Here is a 20901-nt window from a genome sequence, read left to right as displayed (position 1 = left end):
TCAGGTAATATGGAATTTAGCCCGCGAATGAATGCTGCTGAAGAAATGTTCAAACCAAAAGGAAGTTTCGGAAACTGATAACAAACGCCGAAACAAAGGAAAGCTGTGTATTTCCTACATTCTGGATGAAGTTCGATCTGATAAAAGCTGGATCTGAGATCAATGGAAGACAACACTTTTACGCCATTAAAATTTTGAAGAAGTTCTTCCAATGTTTGCGGCCTGTCTGTTTCAGGAATAATGATAGTATTGATTTGTCTCGAATCTAAGACAAGCCTGATCGATCCATTTTTCTTCTCAACAACATGTAATGGATTGTTGCATGAGCTTACTGCAGGCTCAATAATGCCCTCGTCAAGCATAGATTCTATTTCTGTTCTAACACGGTCCCTATAATGTGCTGGAATTATGTATGGTCTAACACAAAATTTAGTATGCCCACGAACACGAAATTAGTATTGAAATCCCTTGATTGTTCCTGTTTTGTGAGTAAAAACTGTGGAATGTGCTTGTAAAATCTCAAAAAGGTCCTGCCTATCAGTGTCATTACAATTCTCAATTGTTTGAATTTTATTCTGAATTAACACATTAATTTCAAATATGCCATCGATATCAGCCCTGTCAGTACTTGCAGAGTGATTGTTAGTGTCTAGTTCCCTAGAAAATTCCGAACTGTTGTCTAACAGAAGGTAAAGCCAATTAATTTCCTCGTCATGGTTTGAGAGCCAATCTTCAAATTTCAAAGCTATTGACTTACCTTCCTTCTCTAAACTTAATTCAGCATCGTGAAAGTTTAAGATTGCTTTGTATTCATTCAAAAAGTCTACTCCCAATATAATTTTCGTCGACAGTAATGGAACAATAAGAAAGTTCATAGAGAAGCTGTGGCTTTGGCAAAGGAATTCTAAATTGGTTTGTTGGCGTACATCTACACTTTTTCCAAAGATTGCACCTTGTAATTTAATCTTACGTAACGGAAGTGTGGGGCAATCGTTCAATATGTTGCATTTTCTAAAAGCTGTTTCACTAATTACTGAAATGGGACTGCCAGAGTCAAGTACTGCCGTAAATTTTACGTCATTTACAGTAATGTGAATCACAGGATATGCAATGTTGTTATTTTTTACGTCGTGTTCCTGGAGTAAGATGTCCCTAATGTCTTCCATTTTTACGTAATTACTAGCTACGGCAGCTGCGTCGTCAGTTTCATAAGTACGTTTTGTGGCTGCCAGCGGTATGAGTCACTGCCTATTGTGTCTTTTTTGGCGCGCGTCGTGATTGGGATTTGGAGACCTAACTTCTACAAATTCACCTTGTTGAGAGGGCTCTGCTCTGTTTGAATCCCGCCAGTTCTGATGCAATTCAGGTTTGTCGTTACGATCATATCGTCTGTCGTCATGTCGGTAGATTCCATAGCTTCTTTCTTGTCGGTCACGTGGTGGAGAATTTCTCCCTGAATCGTAACTGTGCGCTGGACCGTTGCATCTGAAGTTATTCTGTCTCCCTTGATAATAAATATTTTGGTTCCCATATTGTCTGTTTCTCTGATTGTCTCTGTGATAGTCATTACCGCGGAGAGGTGATCTTTCCCTGTAATTATTACTACTCTGCCAACGGTTGTCATACGGGTGGTGTCTGTTTCGGTCACGATTTACGTTGAAAGAATAGCCTTGTCGTATATTATTTCTGTCATCGCGGAATTGTGACGGATGTGATCTGCAATTGTTGTGCTCCCGTTTTCGCGTTCCCCGATTGTCAGTGTCAATTTCCAGTTCTTGTAACAGTCCCTGAAAAGCTTCAATGTCTTTTTTGCAACGTCCTGCTAAAATAATATGTCGTAAATGTTCAGGCAGTTTGATTAAGCAAATGCGGATGAGTTCTGAGGGGCTGTATTGGTTTGACAGGTACTGATTCTTGTGCAACATGTCTTCAAAATATTTCACAAGACTGGAAAATTCAGATTGTTCGAAATGTTTCATCATTATGATGCTATGTTTTACTCGGTCTTGTGTAGCTTGAGACCAATATGCTGAGAGGAAGGCATGATAAAAATCTCCTTCACTGTGACAATCGTGAATGACCGATCGCATTCTTACAGCTGGTTCATTCTACAAGTAGCCATACATAAATTCTAACCTGTGCTCCAATGACCAGTTGGGAGGAAAACAATGAGAGAATTGATGGAGCCACGCTTGTGGATGAATGTCGTTGGCAGAATTCTCAAACGTTTTGAATTTACGTGTAGTAATGAACAGCTTATAGTCAAAATCATCGTGCCAGCGAGTAGCATATCGGTCATTGTTACGTCGTGTCGGCGGTTCCATCTCAAAATTCGGTGCACCTTGCCAATTTCTTTCATAATTCCCGAAATGCCCTGTGTTATTATTTTGTGGCTTTTCCGTATTTTTAAGTTCGTCTTCCCATGTTGGAGCGTGAGTGTCCTCTGAAATATGAAGTTTTTGTATTACTTGTGCCAACTGATCTTGTACTTCCCAGATTTCTCTTTTGTATTGCGTATTAATTAGATTCTGATTTTGTTTGTATTTCTTAATTTGTTCACACTCTTCTGTGTCAGTGATGGCTGCAGGTCTTGTGTCATTCAGATCATCATCTACCTTTGCAGTTAAGTTAGTGAACTGATCCGAAAGTTCGGCTACTTTCTCTGATAGTGTACTTATTTCCTCAGTGTGTTTTTCTGAACCAAGTTTCAGAGTGTCCATTTGTGTTGAAATCGAATCTACTGTGTCCTTTAAGTTTTCTTGAGTTTTTGCAAGTTGCGTAACCGAATCGGTAGATGCAACTGAGTCAATTTTAGCTTGCAAGGTGTCGTGATTTTCATGAACAATAGTTTGCAGTTCTTTTATGGCTGCTTCGTGTAATGCATTTTCATGACGCGAAAAAATAGGTTGGAAATGCTCACAAATTTGTGTTTTTACGTCATTACAGACTTTTTGACATTTCGATTCGATGTTATGTAACTCAGTAGTTAAATCTTCACGTGTTTGTTCAAGCGTGGTGTCTAACTTTTGAAGATTTTGTTCCATTGTGTGTAACTTTTTAAGATTTTGTTCCACTGTGTCTAACTTTTTAAGATTTTGTTCCACTGTGTCTAACTTTTGAAGATTTTATTCCATTGTGTCTAACTGTTGCTGTGTTTGTCTCTGATGTTGTTCCATTGTGTCTAACTTTTGAAGCCTTTGTCCCATTTGTCTCTGATTTTGTTCCATTTGTTGCATTAATTGCAATAATAATGTATTAGTGTCTGGAATCTGTTTCTCTATGCTTTTGGGCAGTGCATTTTCACCGGCAACATTCACATTTTGACAAGCAGAAAATGTGTCTTGACTCATTTGAGATAACGGTGAGGACCCAAAACCTAAGTGTACAGTATTTGCAATATTGTGTTCTGTCATTTCGGATTCCTGAGGCGAGCTGTTGCCGACCCATCGATCGATAATGCTCCCTTGTTCACTACCTGTTTCACTGTTTACACCATTATTTGCCGCCCGCTCCATTTCCCTATGCACAATTACCAAATTACTACTTTGAATGTCTGTTAATTCACTACACAGTGGTGCTGATAAGCTACGCTCGTCGTCACTATTATTTCTCAGTTTACTTTGAAGCCTAGTGTTACGTTTTTCACGCGCCATTATTGTCACAATATTTCACACGATAACACAGAAAAGCACAATTTGAAGAGCAAAAATAAGAGAACACATTAACATAGCACTGAAAATAATATGTAGTTATTTGCAAGCGCAGCTGCGATATACTTGGCGCAAATCTACATGCATGCCACAACTGTTTTACTGTATAACAATGAAAGACTGCAACTACAAAGGAGATTCTCTCTACAATTACGCGCTAGCAATAAACAATAGCTACACTAATTACACAAACTACAAGAAAAAAATCAGAACATTCCAGTGAGGTATCCTCGGCTAAGAGTCGACATACGAAACGTCCCCTTAGAAAAATTATACAGGACTGTGTTTAACCTGACAAACAATATTTTTAGCGCAACGCAATCTGACTTTCAAAAATCCCTACAAAAAATGGCCCTGACTAACATTAACCTATACCTTTCACAAATCACTTACCTCACCAAAGATCTTCGTTACTCGAACTACTGCAAAACAGCGAGCGCCACTACTGCCAGCTAAATAAAAGATTCAAACTACGGAAGGCATTAACTACTGATAGGCATAGTTAGGAAATGAAAGATTTTAGTAGAGAACAAACAATGTATTTACCTTAATAGTGTTGAAAAATCATAATATACGTAACAGATCGTGACATCCAGTCTTACAAATTTCCAAACTCCGCCATTTCTCTGCCCACATCCACCACTGCTGGCGGCTCACCTCCAACTGCGCAACGCTACGCGCTGTTAACAGCCCAACTGCCCAACACTACAATGGCAGACAACAATGCAAACCAGCCACAGATTGCACACAGCACAGCCAGTGATTCTCACACAGAGCGCTACGTGGCGTTACCAATAAGAAAACCTAAACAGCCTACTTACAAAGTCACTTGTATTTCTATTACAGATTGTTGATATGAATATAAAGTTCGAAACTAGGATTTTACGTGGTATAAACGTATGAATCGCAGCTAAGGCATCGAAGATGAAGTCTCTTAGTAACTCCACGATCGCTTTAAGCCATGGATCATATTCACAATAGATATTTACGACTTTCATATAATGTATGCGAACGTTAAGAGTCGTTTGGTGTTGTGGGTCGTGAGATAGACGTTACAGTTTTTGACAAATTTATTCTTAAGAAATAATTAACTGGTTTAGGAAGTCAGTGTACATCATACTCATTGCTGAGTGACGAAATTTTATAAAACAGTAACACTTGACGATTTCATCATGATAAGTGAACAATAAAGTCGGTGAGACCGGCTCAGAAAGTAAGTTAAGATAGATATGGATTACTAGGTATACTGCACATTTTAATTTTTCGATGAGTCATTAATAACACGTGGTTTCATCTAGGGGCCAATATTCTGAATGAAACAGACGTTGTTGCCAACCTCAACGAAAATTTTGAAGCTGTGGTGGGGCCATGTCTTCATCTACAGACGACGAATGAACAGACGCAAGCAGCACTTACAGTTAGGAATTTCTATTTTGGCAACGAAACTATCAGCCTAGATAATCCTGAGCCTTTGGTCCAGGTAAGTAAATACTGTGATAATTAAAAATTCAATCCAAAAAATGTTATGAAACTTGTGTTTTGGTTATGACTTGTGCAATGGGAAGAATGTGGACTTGTATTCTGGAGAACTGTTGCTCAAATTCCAGTCTGATAACGAAGGTTAAGATTTTTCTTGAATTTGCGAAATCATTAAAGGTAAATGGCGGGATGATTCGTCTGAATAGGCATTTTTAAGTTTCTTAGACATTCTTTCCCATTCCGAACTTTGAAATGAACCTTCAACTGAGTGGTAAGTACACAAAGGAAAGATCCTCCAGTCACGTGGTATGTTAAGATGCGAGTAATCGAAAAGTTTCGCGTACATATTATGCCGCGGCTGAGAGCACATTTTAATAGCCATGGGATTATTTCCCATAATCTGAGTGATTGCTGCAAGAAAACGTAATTACTTTGATGTTAAACACTTTCATTTACCTATCTCCCATCGTTGGGTATCTCTTACTACTTTTCCATGACCTTTTGACAGCGAAAGCGCAAAGAAAAAAATTAATGCGCTCGAACTTCTTCTGATACAAGGATAGATTCTTTCTCTAATGCGGGAATGATTAATGAAAGAGCCAACATGAAGCTCAAATCGTTTAGTCATTGAACACTGGGGTTGCAAACCTTTTCAAAACGGCCTCCTGTGAAAATGCTAACTTACAGTTACGTTTAATTAATTACATTTAACTGGGTGTTTCATATACTGCTACCAAATAGAATACTTTTATATAAATAACTCATTAATTATCAGAGAATAATTTATATGAACAACACATTACGTTTCCAACCAAGGTAAATATGTTTAAAATAGTAAGTGACCTTGTTCAGCCAAAAGGGGGATTCCGACACTTTCCTATATAAAAGATAAATGAAAAGCCGTGTAAGCAGCACCTTAGAAAGTAGCAACAAATCTCTGGTATTATATGTTTTTAGAGTACGGTGTTATTGAGTAGACCAAGGGTGTCATATTTTCCATTTTCTTTTAGAAAAATATACTTTCATAGCTCGTCCTCCATCTCTAATAACCTCGTGGTGGACTGTATATTAGACCATGAGCTTCCTAAGCAACAAGTGGTATTAGTATACGTTACGAGCATGGTTACGAGCGTCTACTTCCTTACCAAACACCTCTGATTAAGTTTATTTGTAGCTGTCTGTCCTCCATATCGTTGACGTTATTATAGCTGGATAGAGGCGCGCAGTGAAAATGACGCACTGCTTAGTAAACAAATTTTTCACAGTTTTTCATACTTACTTCTCTCTGTAATGCGATGGTAATGGTTTATAGGGTATCCGATGCTTAATTCACACTTTTCATAGATACTTCAACATCAATGCAAATAACCTTTCCTTCAACTACCACAGACTTGAGTAGCTGCAAAAGTGTATCATCAGCTTATGGTTTCAGATCATTGAGTGCTGTGTCAGACTATGAATGCATCACTGGCTCACCTATTCTTTCTATATCAGCTAATAGGAAGGCACCATAGATTTTCAACCCTATCGCATGTTGAAGCTTTGTAGCCATACCGAGCAATGTCAGCTGGTATCGCACTGCCACTAAGCACCGGAAGCAGGGCTTGCATCCCCAGCTCAGCATTATGTTATCGTATCAGTAATAATCGTTTCTATAAAAAATAGATATTGAAGTCATTTACCCGAAGATGGAACATAACGTCGTCAAGTCGCCGTCTTTCTAAGTCCGTTCGACTGTGAGATTTGGGGACACATTTTCTACGAAATGACTCTGCTACGTGGCCATCTCGCTATAAATAGCCATAAACAACAGTTAACTGATCAGAACGTTACATGTTAAAGACAAATAGACATGAAGTCTGTCACAAACAGAGTAGAGAAGACACGCAGACAGAGAAACAGCAGTGGAAAATGTGTTAAAAGTAAACAACCATCAACACTATATCAGCAGCTACGTCTAGATATACATTTACATGATTACTCCGCAATTCACGCTCAATTACGGGGCAAGGGGTTCAGAGAACCACTTTCAGAGTATTCCCCGATCGATCCATTCCCGAGTAGCACACGGGAAAAGAGAAACCTAAATCTTTCCGTGAGAGGTGTAATTTCTCTTGTTTGTTATGACAGTCGTCTCTTTCTATGTAGGCGGGAGTTAAAAAAATATTTTCGCATTCGGAGGACAAAGTTGGTGAGTGAAATTTCGTGAATCGGTCTCGCCGCAACGAAAAACGCCTTTGTTTCTATATTTGCGGGTATCATATTGGTAACAATCTCTCGTATTTCACGATAATACGAAACGAGCCGCCATTTTTCGAACTTTTTAGATATCTACCGTTAATATATCTGCTGCGATGCCTAAGTTAACTGCCACTAAAACACAGTCTTTGACTCGTCTTCCCAATAGTTTTAGTTTGATGGTTCCAATTTAAACAGTAGGAAATTGTAATCACAAGGTATTTAGTTCAATGAACAACCTTCAGATTTGTGCAATTGATCGTTTAATCATAACTGAACGGAAATTCTTGTATAAATGTAAATATCGAATGGCGTTCTTGGCTGAGGTATCCCACGGGATAGGTTCAGTCGTCTGTCGGAAGGCTGTTCTTCCTCCGCTCACGCTTGATCCTTTTCTTGCGGATGTATGAAATTTGTTTCGTAAGTGTGCGGAGTGTAGCTGTGGAGAGTAAAGTATACGTGGTGTACTGTTATGCTTGTTCGATGAAGATGAGATATGCACCAAAGGAGTTTCTGAGCTTAATGTCCCTTCTCAGTGGTGGGATCACAACCGGAACTATCACACTCCCTCAATTCATGGTACACTCTGAGGTGGTCTGGAATTTAATCCAGCACACTCGACGGCTAAATACTTTAATTGAGCACCAGGATTCGAACTGGCTTACTTCCGAGGCTAGGCCACCACAGGCGTGCGTTATTGACCTCGACTACAGTGGTGCGTATGTTGCGAGCTAATACCATTTAATATCCAAATGAATATATATTTTAACGTGGCTAACAGTCTGAAAGCTATTAATTTCTGTACCCACTCAATAGAAACTTCAATTACTTGGTACCAAAGCAAGCGGAAAAGCTGTCACATGGTTCAAATGGCTCTGAGCACTATGGGACTTAACATCTGTGGTCATCAGGCCCCTAGACCTTAGAACTACTTAAACCTAACTAACCTAAGGACATCACACACATCCATGCCCGAAGCAAGATTCGAACCTGCGACCGTAGCGGTCACGCGGTTCCAGACTGTAGGGCCTAGAACCGCGCGGCCACACCGGTCGCAAAAAGCTGTCAGATACTAACCATGAAGTAGTAGTTCCAGTGCCACATTTTCAGCTCTGAGAAAACGGAAAGCAATTAAATAACTGCGCAGTCTCACTGCGCTGAAACTATTAAGACTGCAGAGTTCCCGAAAATTATAAAGCAGTGTAGCGGTCAGCTCTCGGGTGAGACCTTTTGGGGGTATATAAGCTGATCAGGTGATGTTGTGACGCTATCTGTGTGGGAGGCCGAGCTGGGGAACAGGTGTGGACGGCTGTCATAGGCTGTAAGGCGTCGCTGGAATCGTACTTATTATACGAATACATGTGTCAGTTCTTTCGGACATGTCTGAAAGAACAGACACCACACCTTCATATAAATGATTCACTTTGATGGGCAATGAATCAACAAACTTCAGTCAGCTGAGGCACCAGCCTATCCTGGCTCACCGGCAGCTTGTGCGGCCCACCCCAGTGCTTTGAAAGACGGGCGTGCACTTGAGCGGGTGCCAGCAGCATATCACGGACGGCGGATGTCGTGAAGCTGGAGGCCCAGGACCCGTACCAGCAATACAATGTAGAGCCAGGTTCATGGACATCTTGTTCAAACTCGGGGGCTGTCGAACAGTAATGGCACCTTGCATGGCCCTTCCACTGGTTAAGTCCCACTACAGTCCGCTGGCTGTAGTCTCGGAGGTGAAATCTTCTCTCGGCAGCTAGCAGCACATCACGATTCGCCATTTACAGTATGTAACAAACAAAGCTGTCTTGACAGGCTTTATATATATGATCATCAAGATGTTCATAACAATCTGAAGATAGATTCTATCCGAAACGCGTCGAATATAATCATTGGTGTATCAGTTGGTGGTTTCTTATTGAGTGACCAATACAGCAATTGTGCAATACTCCTACTGATTTGCAGTATTGTTCCATTATTCCTGCTTGATTTTATGTCACAATTACAAGCCCCTTGTGTCACATGATATGAGGCGGATCTGATTTCGTGCCATCTGCTCCAAGTAATAACTTTAAAAATTTATATGTGCATGTCGTTTACTTGCAAGTGTCAGCTCTTGTTAAATAAGCACATTTTACAACTGTCGCTGTTCACCTGATAGTGACATGAAACACAATAACTTATAAAATAATTGATTCAGCCATGGCTGTTTGTATATGTTTCCACATAGGATCATACCCACGTGCAGAATTCAAGTCCGTAGCTTGTATTTCGAATTTACCGCCTATGACGTTCTCTTCTTACGCAAACAACTACTTTTTATGCATAAACCCAAACATGTTTCAGAATCTGTACCCCAAAGCCACTGGATAGTCCGTATTCATTCCTGTGATACGTAAACACGTTTCAAGTAACAATTATGTCTAAAATCTGTTCTTGCCTCTTGTTGTCATTACCTTAATTTTTCTATTATTGGGTTATGAAGGACCCACTGTACATTATTGAGCATCGGTAACTTGTCACCTGCAACTAAATTATGTTACTGTGCATTTTGTTCGCGAATGACTTTATTTCCAAACACAGTTCTGTTGTGAAAAAGTATCTCGTGACTATATTTTGTGATTATTTAAAGACTGCTTTCAAAATATCTTTTTTCCTCTGCAGTCTCATTTGTTCTTGAATCACAAACACAAACGTCGTAGGTATTTGCGGAACCTCATTAGCAATTATCTCATTCGGTTTACAAAACACGTTATTAATAAAGCCGTTGTGTGCCCAGCCCTGGTGATGTTCATTTGTTATATCCGTTTAGCACCAGATCTTAACATTTACTTGTAATTACTCTTCCTGTGTGTGTGTGTGTGTGTGTGTGTGTCTGTGTGTGTTTTGACTTTTTGGTAGAGTTCCTTTTGATGACATACGTAGTCTGTAATGTCATAGTGTAGTGTTGTTGTTCATAATCTGTCTTCCTTCTGCTAATGGATTCTGAAAGAGCAAATTTATGATATCGATATGGTAGGATTTTAGCATTTTTAAATCACTTTCTGTTGCAGTTGAGTTATGGTTATGGGTTAATCAGTGGTCCCCAAATGTGCTATTAGAGCTGGTGTCTAATAGAGCTGTGGGACTTTCTGAATACTTGGTTTTAAACTTGCTGCATGTTTTCACTCTGTATAATGAATGATAAGAGTTACATATAAGTGTATATATGTCTGATCCGTTGGATCTGTCTGTGGATATTTTCTGTGCTCCAAAGCTTTTCTATGCTGTGTTCTTTGTGCTGTGTCCTATTTGATGTCGCTGTTTCCTTAACATATTGCCTATTTTGTAAACTACTTTATTATTGTAGGTGAGTATGTGCCATTTTGTTTTGTGTATTGGTTCTTGCTATGTTTTAATATGAAGTTAAGAATATTATTATCTGCGACCATAGTAGCCTGTGCTCTCAGTAATGCAAGAATCCATTGATGCTCTGCAAGCACAACATGATTCATGTCGTACTTTGTTCGATCGCGACATAAGTGAAACTATAAAATACCTTTCTGCCATTTTTATCCCCATTATGCTGATATGTCAACGAGAAAGAATTTGTAGTGGTATATGTATGATGTAATGCTATTAATAATCATTATATTCGATGAAATTGTTAACCTGAAATAATTAATCAGTAATTAACAATTATTGTAATGTTTAACGATATTCTGTGTCTGTCTGACACTAAAACTAATTAAGATGTCGATCGCCCGTTTCCTATTGGCATAATTTTGTACCTGCATCTTCGCACTTCCTTTCCAAATATTCATTTTAATACTACTTACAACTAAATTGCTATGCCTTAATGCTACAAACCGTCAGATAATAGAGACATATAAAATAATAATTTCGGTACATTGCACGATACATATTGTGTCTTGTGTGCGATAATTGTGTGTTGCGTTTTTCGGTATTGTTGCGCAAGGTCTTACGGGCACGTCTTAGAGCATCATCAAAACTCACAGTAACAATACTCAGATGCAGATGACAAGCTACCAATATCCAACTATGCACAAAGCGTCCTACATAACATAATAATGTAGAAAAATGAAGGTAATGACAGAAACAGAGAAAAACCGTTTGTTGGTCTAATTCCGATGGAACAACTATTACTTAAAACAAATTAGCATTTTACAAAATTAAATAAGGAATTCCCACTCGCGCTGTCAAAGATGTGCTGAAACAAGTTGGAGGTAATACGAGTATGTAAAAATCAGTTATTTGCATAACTGGTAGAACTGATATCCAGTAATTTTTTCGCTAACACGGCTACTGCAAGATCTGCGAATTTTGAATGTATTTGGAAAGTAAGTCAAGAATATTCTGTACACTCGGCAGTAACACATATATTTCATTTTCTTACAGCTTAAGGTGGACATAGATTTCTTCAATCCCACTGATGCACTCGTCAGGAAAATAGTGGAAGTTACCGATCTACCAGTCTACTACTACGAGTTCGACTACCGCGGAGAGAACGTACCTACAAACGAATGGGGTAAGTGAAAAAAAATTCGACACCAATTGCAATTTTATTTTGCACATCACTTGTTTCGGTCCCGAGGGGCATTATCTCAGCCTTCGTCACTCATGACACTTGAGATAATCACACTTGACATTGGCTTTGGGGGCCGAAACCGAAACTGCGTGAAATAAATATATCTGGTGTTGAAATTACGTCAAAATCATTCCCTATAATTAAAGATGTCCTGTGTCTCCATTTAGATCATGTCAGACACTCTGGACAAAAAAAAAAAATCAGATCCTTATTACAGTATTACCCTCAGTTGTTTCTAAGTTTAGTTTGGGAAATTTCGGCTAGTTCACGTTATTAAGGTTAGGATGTTCTTAATATGGAATAAGGTATAACCTTGCCAGAATTAGTACTACAGTTGTGACGCACGGATAACAGCTTATGGTATATATGTAAACAAGAACACATGAAGAACAACGGGGGTGGGGGTGGGGGGGGGGGGAAGATGGTCAGAAGAAAGAAAGAGAGAACACAGTGAACGTATGAAGAGAATTTGGGAGAACGAAGAAAGAAGAAGAAACCAGAACTACTCAAGTTCAATCGCTCTCTTCAAAGGGAATAATCGAAAATAATAATAAATAATATACATATACTCGTCAGAGTTGAGCTTCTTCTTTCCTCTGTTGACAAAACAAAAGGCTTGTCTGTAACCAAAGTGCCATACGGAACCTTAGATAGTAGTCCTGATGTCTCTGATGCACTCCAAGTCTTCCAGACCTGAATATTTGCATCAGGGAAAGCTTCAAGGCCACCATAATCTGCATGATTCCCCCATACACTGTGTGTAAACATACCGGTGCAATGCATATCCGACGTTATTATCGTCGCCGTTGGCGGCGCAGTGTGCATGTGTGCAAGTGCTTGAATGCAATAGTCATTGACCTTGCTGGCCAATTCAATAAGCAGCAGCTTATTGGTGGTCCAAAAAGACTTTTGTGAACTGGGAGTGCAGTTCATTTGTGATGTTTGTGCTGTGATTGGAAGCAGTACCTGGTTGACCTTGCTTCTATACGGGGGAATCATGCACATTATGGTGGCCTTGAAGTTTTCCCTGATTCATATAATCTTGATTGGGACATCCGGACTATAACAGACAGTACAGGACTGCTAGTTAAGGTCCCGTATGGTACTTTGGTTCAAGATAGGCCCTTTTTTTGTCTACTGGAAGAAAGAAGAAGCTCTATTTTGAAGATGTTTATTTGGGCCAAAGTAGGCAATAACGATTGTAAAATAAGGATTGTAGGTGACTGTATGCTGTATTACAGGCAATAAAGTTGACCTTTATATCAAAGTTTTGTATCGGTCGGGTTCCCAGAACTCCTGAAGACAGACGTTGACTGCGGATACTGTAACATTGAGACAGTCCCTTTGACTGTTCAGAGATGTCACTAAACCCGCCCAAAGATGTAAACAACCACTCATGAGAAGCGCCTATTAGATGGAGGGGGTCTGGCAGCCGATTAGTTCCAGTCATTCCACCGGGAAAGAGGTACATTGCTCGTGTTGTCTGTAGTTCAACCATACCTAGACTGTCAATACCGCTGTACGATCGCGTCCGCATTGTTACTTTGTGCCAGGAAGGGCTCTCAACAAGTGAAATGTCCAGGCATCTCGGTGTGAACCAAAGCGATGTTGTTCGGAGATACAGAGAGAGAGAGGAACTGTCGGTGACACGACTCGCTCAGGTCGCCCAAGGGCTACTACTGCAGTGGATGACCGCTACCTAAGGATTATGGCTAGGCGGAACCCTGACATCAACGCCACCATGTTGAATAATGCATTTTGCGCAGCCACAGGACGTCGTGTTAGGAACAAACAGTAAGCAACAGGCTGCATGATGCACAGCTCCAGTCCCGACGTCCTTGGCGAGATCCATCTTTACAGCCATGCAGCGAGATACAGATGGCCCCAACAACATGCCGAATGGGCCGCTCAGGATTAGCGTCACGTTCTCGTCACCGATGAGTGTCGCATATGCCTTCAACCAGTGTATCGTCGGAGACGTGTTTGGAGGCAGCCCGGTCAGGATGAACGTCTTAGACACAGGTTTCAGATAATACAGCAAGGTGAAGGTCCCCTGCTGTTTTGGGGTGTCATTATGTGGGGACGACGTAAGCTGTTGGTGGTCATGAAAAGCGCAGCAATGGCTGCACAATATGTGAACGCCATCCTTAGACCGATAGTGCAACCATATCGGCAGCATATTCGCGAGGCATTCGTCTTACTGACGACAATTCGCGTACCCATCGTGCACATCTTGTGAATGACTTCCTTCAGGATAACGACATCGCTCAACTCGACCGAGCGAGGTGGCGCAGTGGTTAGCACACTGGACTCGCATTCGGGAGGACGACGGTTCAATCCCGTCTCCGGCCATCCTGATTTAGGTTTTCCGTGATTTCCCTAAATCGCTTCAGGCAAATGCCGGGATGGTTCCTTTGAAAGGGCACGGCCGATTTTCTTCCCCATCCTTCCCTAACCCGAGCTTGCGCTCCGTCTCTAATGACCTCGTTGTCGACGGGACGTTAAACACTAATATCCTCCTCCTCCTCCTCAACTCGAGTGGCCAGCATGTTCTTCAGACATTAACCCTATCGAACATGCCTGGGATAGATCGAAAAGGGCTGTTCATGGATGACGTGATCCACCAGCCTCTCTGAGGAATATACGATGAATTGCCGTTGAGGAGTGGGAAAATCTGGACCAACAGTACCTTGATGAACTTGTGGCCATTATGCCACGAAGAAAACAGGCATGCATGAGTGCAAGAGGACGTGCTATTGGCTATTAAAGGTACCAGAGTGTACAGCAATCTGGACCACCACCTCTGAAGGTCTCGGTGTATGGTGATACCACATGCAATGCGTGGATTTCATAAGCAATAAAAAAGGCGGAAATGATGTTTATGTTGATCTCTGTTCCAATTTTCTGTGCAGCTTCCCGAACTCTCGGAACCGAGGTGATGCAAAATATTTTATATATACTATGTGATCAAAAGTATGCGGACACCCCCAAAAACATACTTTTTCATATTAGGTGCATTTTGCTGCCATCTACTGCCAGATACTCCATATCAGTGACCTCAGTAGTCATTAGAAATCTTGAGAGAAAAGAATGGGGTGTTCCGCGGAACTCACGGACTTCGAACATGGTCAGGTGATTGGGTGTCATTTGCGTCATACGTCTATAAGCGAGATTTTCACAACGCTAAACATCCCTATGTCAAGTGTTTCCGATGTGATAGTGAAGTGTAAACGTGAAGGGACACGTACAGCACAAAAGCGTGCAGCCCGACATCGTCTGTTGACTGACAGAGACCGCCGACAGTTGAAGAGGGTCGTAATGTATAATAGGTAGACACCTATCCAGAACATCACTTAGGAATTCTAAACAGCATCAGGATCCACTGCAAGTACTATGACAGTTAGGCGGGAGGTGAGAAAACTTGGATTCATGGTCGAGCGGGTGCTCATAGGCCACACATCACGCCGGTAAATGCCAAATGACGCCTCACTTGGTGTAAAGAGCGTAAACATTGGATGACTGAACAATGGAAAAAACATTGTGTGGAGTGATGAATCACGGTACACACTGTGGCGATCCGACGGCAGCGTGTGAATATGGCAAATGCCCTGTGTACGTTATCTGCCAGAGTAAAATTCGGAGGCGGTGGTGTTATGGTGTGGTCTTGTTTTTCATAGAGGGGTCTTTTACCTCTTGTTTTTTTTTTTTTTTTTTGCGTGGCACTATCACAGCACAGGCCTACATTGATGTTTTAAGCAGCTTCTTGCTTCCCACTGTTGAAGAGCAATTCGGGGATGGCGATTGCATCTTTCAACATGATCGAGCACCAGTTCATAATGCACGGCCTGTGGCGGATTGGTTACACGACAATAACATCCCTGTAATGGACTGGCCTGCACAGAATCCTGACCTGAACCCTGTAGAATACCTTTGGGATTTTTTTGGATCGCACTTTCCTAAGTGCAGCACTCCGTGAAGATTGGGTTGCCTTTCCCCAAGAAACTTTTCTGCACCTGATGTAACGTATGCCTGCAAGAGTGGAAGCTGTCATGAAGGCTAACGGTGGGTCAACACCATACTGAATTCCAGCATTACCGATGGAGGATGCCACGAAATTGTAAGTCATTTTCAGCCAGGTGTCCGGATACTTTTGATCACATAATGGATATATATCTAAGCAACAACGAGATAGGATAATAAAAACGTGTCTGGTATTATGAAACCATAATAAAATACAAGATGCGTCATAATTAATGGCATAAACGCATGCAGTTGAAATTAAATGAAATAAGAGCACAAACGTCCGGTAAGCAAGGGTTCTAAAACTTTAAGAGGTATTCTCACTTCTTCCTCTTCCATAGTGCGAAACAAATCTGCTCAACCACCAGTACTAGTTTAGACCAATAAAAGGAAAAAAGGGTCCATTTAATTTGGGATCTGAAGTGCATACCTATAAGGGTATGAGTAGCTGTTCATCTTCACTACTGCGAAAGACGTATGTTCAACTGAACAGCTCTTCACGTTTGCATTGTTGAGCCCACATTTACTACACTTTCTTGTTTCTAGTACCGTGTACTATCAACTGTCTGCATTTACGACATTAATTATACCTATTGGAAATAAATAGTCTCAAAGACTTATACACAAGAAATGCTGCTGGGGATAATAATGATGCAATAAGAGCAGGGTGTACGCGTAGCGTGAAATTCAAATAAATATTTCTTTTATTAGGTAGTTATATGTAAATACACCTTAAATCACACGAGTGCATCCTTACGTTACTCATTTTTGGGAATGTTGAAGGCTGAAGTTTCTCATGATGACAAAATGGAAAGAGCGATCTATATTTAACTTGATGAAACATTTTATAGCCAAGATCGCATTAATTAATATTCATTATCGACGAGCGGTTTCAATAGCTGGAAGTGTCATCTTACGATCTTCAAAATTTACTGTCTATAAATTGAACACGGTTTACGAAAAAAAATTGAAGATCTGCAGATGGCAGTATCAGCAACTGAAAACGGTCGTCAATAATAAATATTAATGAATAGGATCATGAGTGTAAAACGTTTTATCAGTGTTGAAGGCATACGTCAACAACCCCAATGTGTCATCCCATGATTTTGATGTTGTTAAGCAACAATCGCACTGAAAGGGTTCCCATTGACCCTCTCTGCGAATGAGGGGTTCGGATAACAACCAGTGGTGATAGAGTACCTTACCTGTAATACAAAACAAAACTGCTTGAATGGTACTGAAAATGGTAGCGGCATCCGATATCAAAATTTCGTTAAGTCCACTGACATCAAATAATCATTTTACATAACCGAACGACGCCTTTGTCGTGGCTACACAGGTGGGAAACAGCCAAGAAACCCTCGAAAAATATCCACACTTATTGGTTTCCGAAACTTGCGTGAGACAACCACCACATTTGTCTGCTAGCTGCGAAATCATCACATATTGCTTGGTGTCCTGGGAAGGTTTACTAATAGAACATATTCTACAGGTCCGTATCATCGTTCTTATGCTGAAATCCACACCCTTAAAAGTAAGCTCCTCAGAAATATTGACACAAGTATTGAATACCTTTTAGAGTAACTGATGACAGTTGGCCAAAAGCGTCAGGACAAGCTCAGGGAGGACTGTAATCTTAGGGCGGTAATAGAGTGCCTTGCAATACACAGTCGAGTCCTTCAACAGACACGGTTTAGCCTCTTCACCGCTGGCCAAGCTGCTTGTTACCTGCTCCTGGGTTTCAGTCTCCTCCTGATACCTACTGACACCCTTTAACAGTGTGGGAAACATATATAAAACGAAATGGAATTAGCGTATTTAGAAGCTTCAACAGGAAATCAGTAGTGCACTCACTACCAATACACTGCAAAGTTTCACCTTTTAAGATACATGAACATTATGCATGCTCTACCGTATGACACAGACAGTCAATTCATTGTAACGTCAATAAAGCACAAAAGTGTTCTACTTTTGGACTGAAGTACAGAGCACACAATTCAAGGCAATGCATAAGCGCTGCCGGGACACTTCAGGAAAAAAAAAACTCTCGTAGTGCCAGGATCAAAAGTGACCGTAATGCTCCTGTGCACACTGGCCATCTAGACAGCCAATGGGCTAACAAAGAGAGGGCTCTGCAGTGTTTTTATTTTTCCTCAAAAATTCTCGGAGCACCTCGCTTTGCAGTTTTGCAAGTCTCTTAAATACGCTAAAATGAGATCCATGTTTCGTCCGCCTTCTAAGCCGCCAGCCGCCAAGTGTATCTCTTATGCCGCTGGCCAGGTGAGCCACTCGTTCCGCTTATTTCAGCAAGACCCCACGTGTTGGCTCCAGTCATTCTTAAGTGGACACCGGTGGCGCTAACTGCGGCCTACCCTGATGATTCCAGTGCCCTTTTGCTCTCAGAGAGAAAACTTCTTGCAGCTTTGGCGCCACCTGTAGTTCCGGACAGGACTACAACCGTGCCGCGATAATCACGGCACAGTGGTATCGTCCCGTATTTTAAAATGATTAGCCCCTGTGCTGTGCAAAGTAACGCTAAGAAATGGATGATCGAAAGACTCTCATTGGTACCAGTTTTATAGAAGAATACATTGATGTTCATATCCTTGTAATAAATGTATATTAGATTCTTCTGGGTTTCGACCAGAGGAATGTCGCAAATGAAATGTGTGTGATGTGCAGATTCACAAGGACGTAGGTTGGCTCGCCTCGATGATTTGACTGCGCAGCTTTGCTAAAAGCTGCACTCCTTACCCAACTGCCACGGTTCGCGCGGTTCCCTCCGTCGGAGGTTCAAGCCCTTCCTCGGGCATGGGTGTGTGTATTGTCCTTAGCGTAACTTAGTTTAAGTTATATTAAGCCTTTGGACCGATTACCTCAGTAGTTTCGTCCCATGGGAACTTGCCACAAATTTGGCGGCGGGCAGTGCGCTCGCACTATAAACTCTGCTACTGTTTTTCTCAAAGGCTAGGTGACTGCTTTGTAGATTCTTATTAATGGTGTACAGCGAAGTGTTACAAGACTCCAGATTAATTAAGATTTTTTCCTTGAGAAAGAGATTTCTTGGTTCAGTATCAACCTACCTTTCCCAAATTAATGAGGGACGTCATTCTTACACTATTGTTGCATTCTATGTAATTACTTAAGGTACAGGTGCAACCCGTCATGTTGTGCTCCGACCAGTTATCTGTGATCGGTACACGTCTCTGTTTCAGGCGTTGAACACGGTGGAGAGCAAGGATTCCTCTTCCTCCATTATAATAACGACCTCAATTACAACTTGGACCCACAATCTGAAGAGGATCAAGTGCGGAGGAACATGCTGCGTCTATGGACCAACTTCGTAAAATACGGGTATGAATACTTCTTCTTACTAAATAGGATTGGTACAAAAGTTTGATTAACAGAGGAGATCAGGGGATCTCCATAGCTAAGTCCAAATATGTGGTGTCTGTATGTAAATAATTATTGAAGGGTTTTATATTGTTTCAGTAATCTGTAGTATTTGTCGTTCTTATGTAATGATAATGCTATATTTATCAAACAACTATTACAACTTATAGAAATAAAATCACATTTTCGGTCTTCCACATTACAAAGATGAGATATGGAAGGTACCGATGTTTTACTTTAGTAGTCCTCCTCAGGATATCACTATCAGTGTGTAATGTACCAAAATTTACCGGCAAAAATTTTATTCTGTTTTTTCTTGAAATCGCTAATTAGAAATTACGAGAGTGCCTAATTTGTGTGAAATTCTACAGAAGATGACCACAAACTGAAATTTTCACTATGCTAACGAAATGGGTTTTGCTTTTCATATTCCTTCGGCAAGAGATTCCCTTATTTAGCTGCTGCAGAGACTACTTGGTAGTACATACAGAAATGCGTGTTGGAACCTGAAGTTGAGTGCGACCGCCTAATCTTTTGTGTCGCACAAATACATTCCAAGACGAAAGCTTGTTGGACTCTCTGCTTTTCATTTGCTTGCTTTGAGCAGTTATACGCGCAGACCTGTGAGGGAAATATATGTCATTAGCAGTTACCTTAAAAACTAGAAAAAGAAGAACAGTTGCGATAAATTCGTTAAATATGTTCTGTCAGCTGTGCACCGTGTTAATCTCTGTGAACAGCGTCATTGGATCTCCCGTACGTAAGCGTCAGCATGGTGTAACTGGAGTAGCGACTTCAATAGACCTGCTATATATTCCACCTCCTATTAAAAACTATTAACAGCATCCGCACTCGGGCTCTGAGATTTAGCGACACACTGCCTTGGAATTGGAAAGAAAATAGTTACAGTAGTAAAATATCAACATATGTTTTCATTCATGGGAGTGAAACTGCATAGTCATGTTAAAATTTATTAAATACTTAAGTATCATAGAGACAATCCGTTAGACATCATGAATATATTAAACACAATAACAATTTATTGAAGCAGTTCCATATGCAGAGCTCCGCAAAGAAAATAGGAGGGAAGATAAATGTTTTAATGATATGTCGACGTTAGATGCGAAGCACCAACTCCGATTTGAGAAACATGGAACAAGGAATCGTCCACGCATTTCCTAAAAGAACCACTACAATGTTTGTCTCTAGTGAATCAGCGATTCAAGGGAAAAAGATCTGTAAGGGTGAACGAGAATTTTAACTTCCCTCCTCCTCACCCAAAAAGCAAAAGTCTGTTATTTTTTCAATATTTCACTAGGTTTGAAATCAGTTAGCAGGAATCCTAAAGAAGTGAGAAGACTAGGCACTTGCATTTCATTATATGATCATGAAAACTGTGAGACAACATATAAAAGTGTCGATATCACTAGCTGGCGCATGTAGAATGTGGGAAATACGCAGAAACAGCTAATGTTTGCG

General features: G+C 40.7%; 1 protein-coding gene across 1 annotated transcript in view; it reads left to right on the top strand.

Moving 5' to 3' along the window:
* The window catches only part of LOC124788813 (juvenile hormone esterase-like), a 172437-nt gene that overhangs the window by 139106 nt on the left and 12430 nt on the right, over positions 1-20901 (top strand). The window contains exons 11-13 of the mRNA XM_047256094.1: positions 5009-5190; positions 11820-11949; positions 19245-19383. Of these exons, the coding sequence (XP_047112050.1) occupies positions 5009-5190; positions 11820-11949; positions 19245-19383 (451 nt within the window). The remainder of the gene's footprint in view (positions 1-5008; positions 5191-11819; positions 11950-19244; positions 19384-20901) is intronic.

The sequence above is a fragment of the Schistocerca piceifrons genome, chromosome 3, assembly GCF_021461385.2.
Source record: "Schistocerca piceifrons isolate TAMUIC-IGC-003096 chromosome 3, iqSchPice1.1, whole genome shotgun sequence".
Taxonomy (NCBI): domain Eukaryota; kingdom Metazoa; phylum Arthropoda; class Insecta; order Orthoptera; family Acrididae; genus Schistocerca; species Schistocerca piceifrons.
Note: the sequence above shows the minus strand (reverse complement) of the source record. Positions and strands in the feature narration are given on the sequence as shown.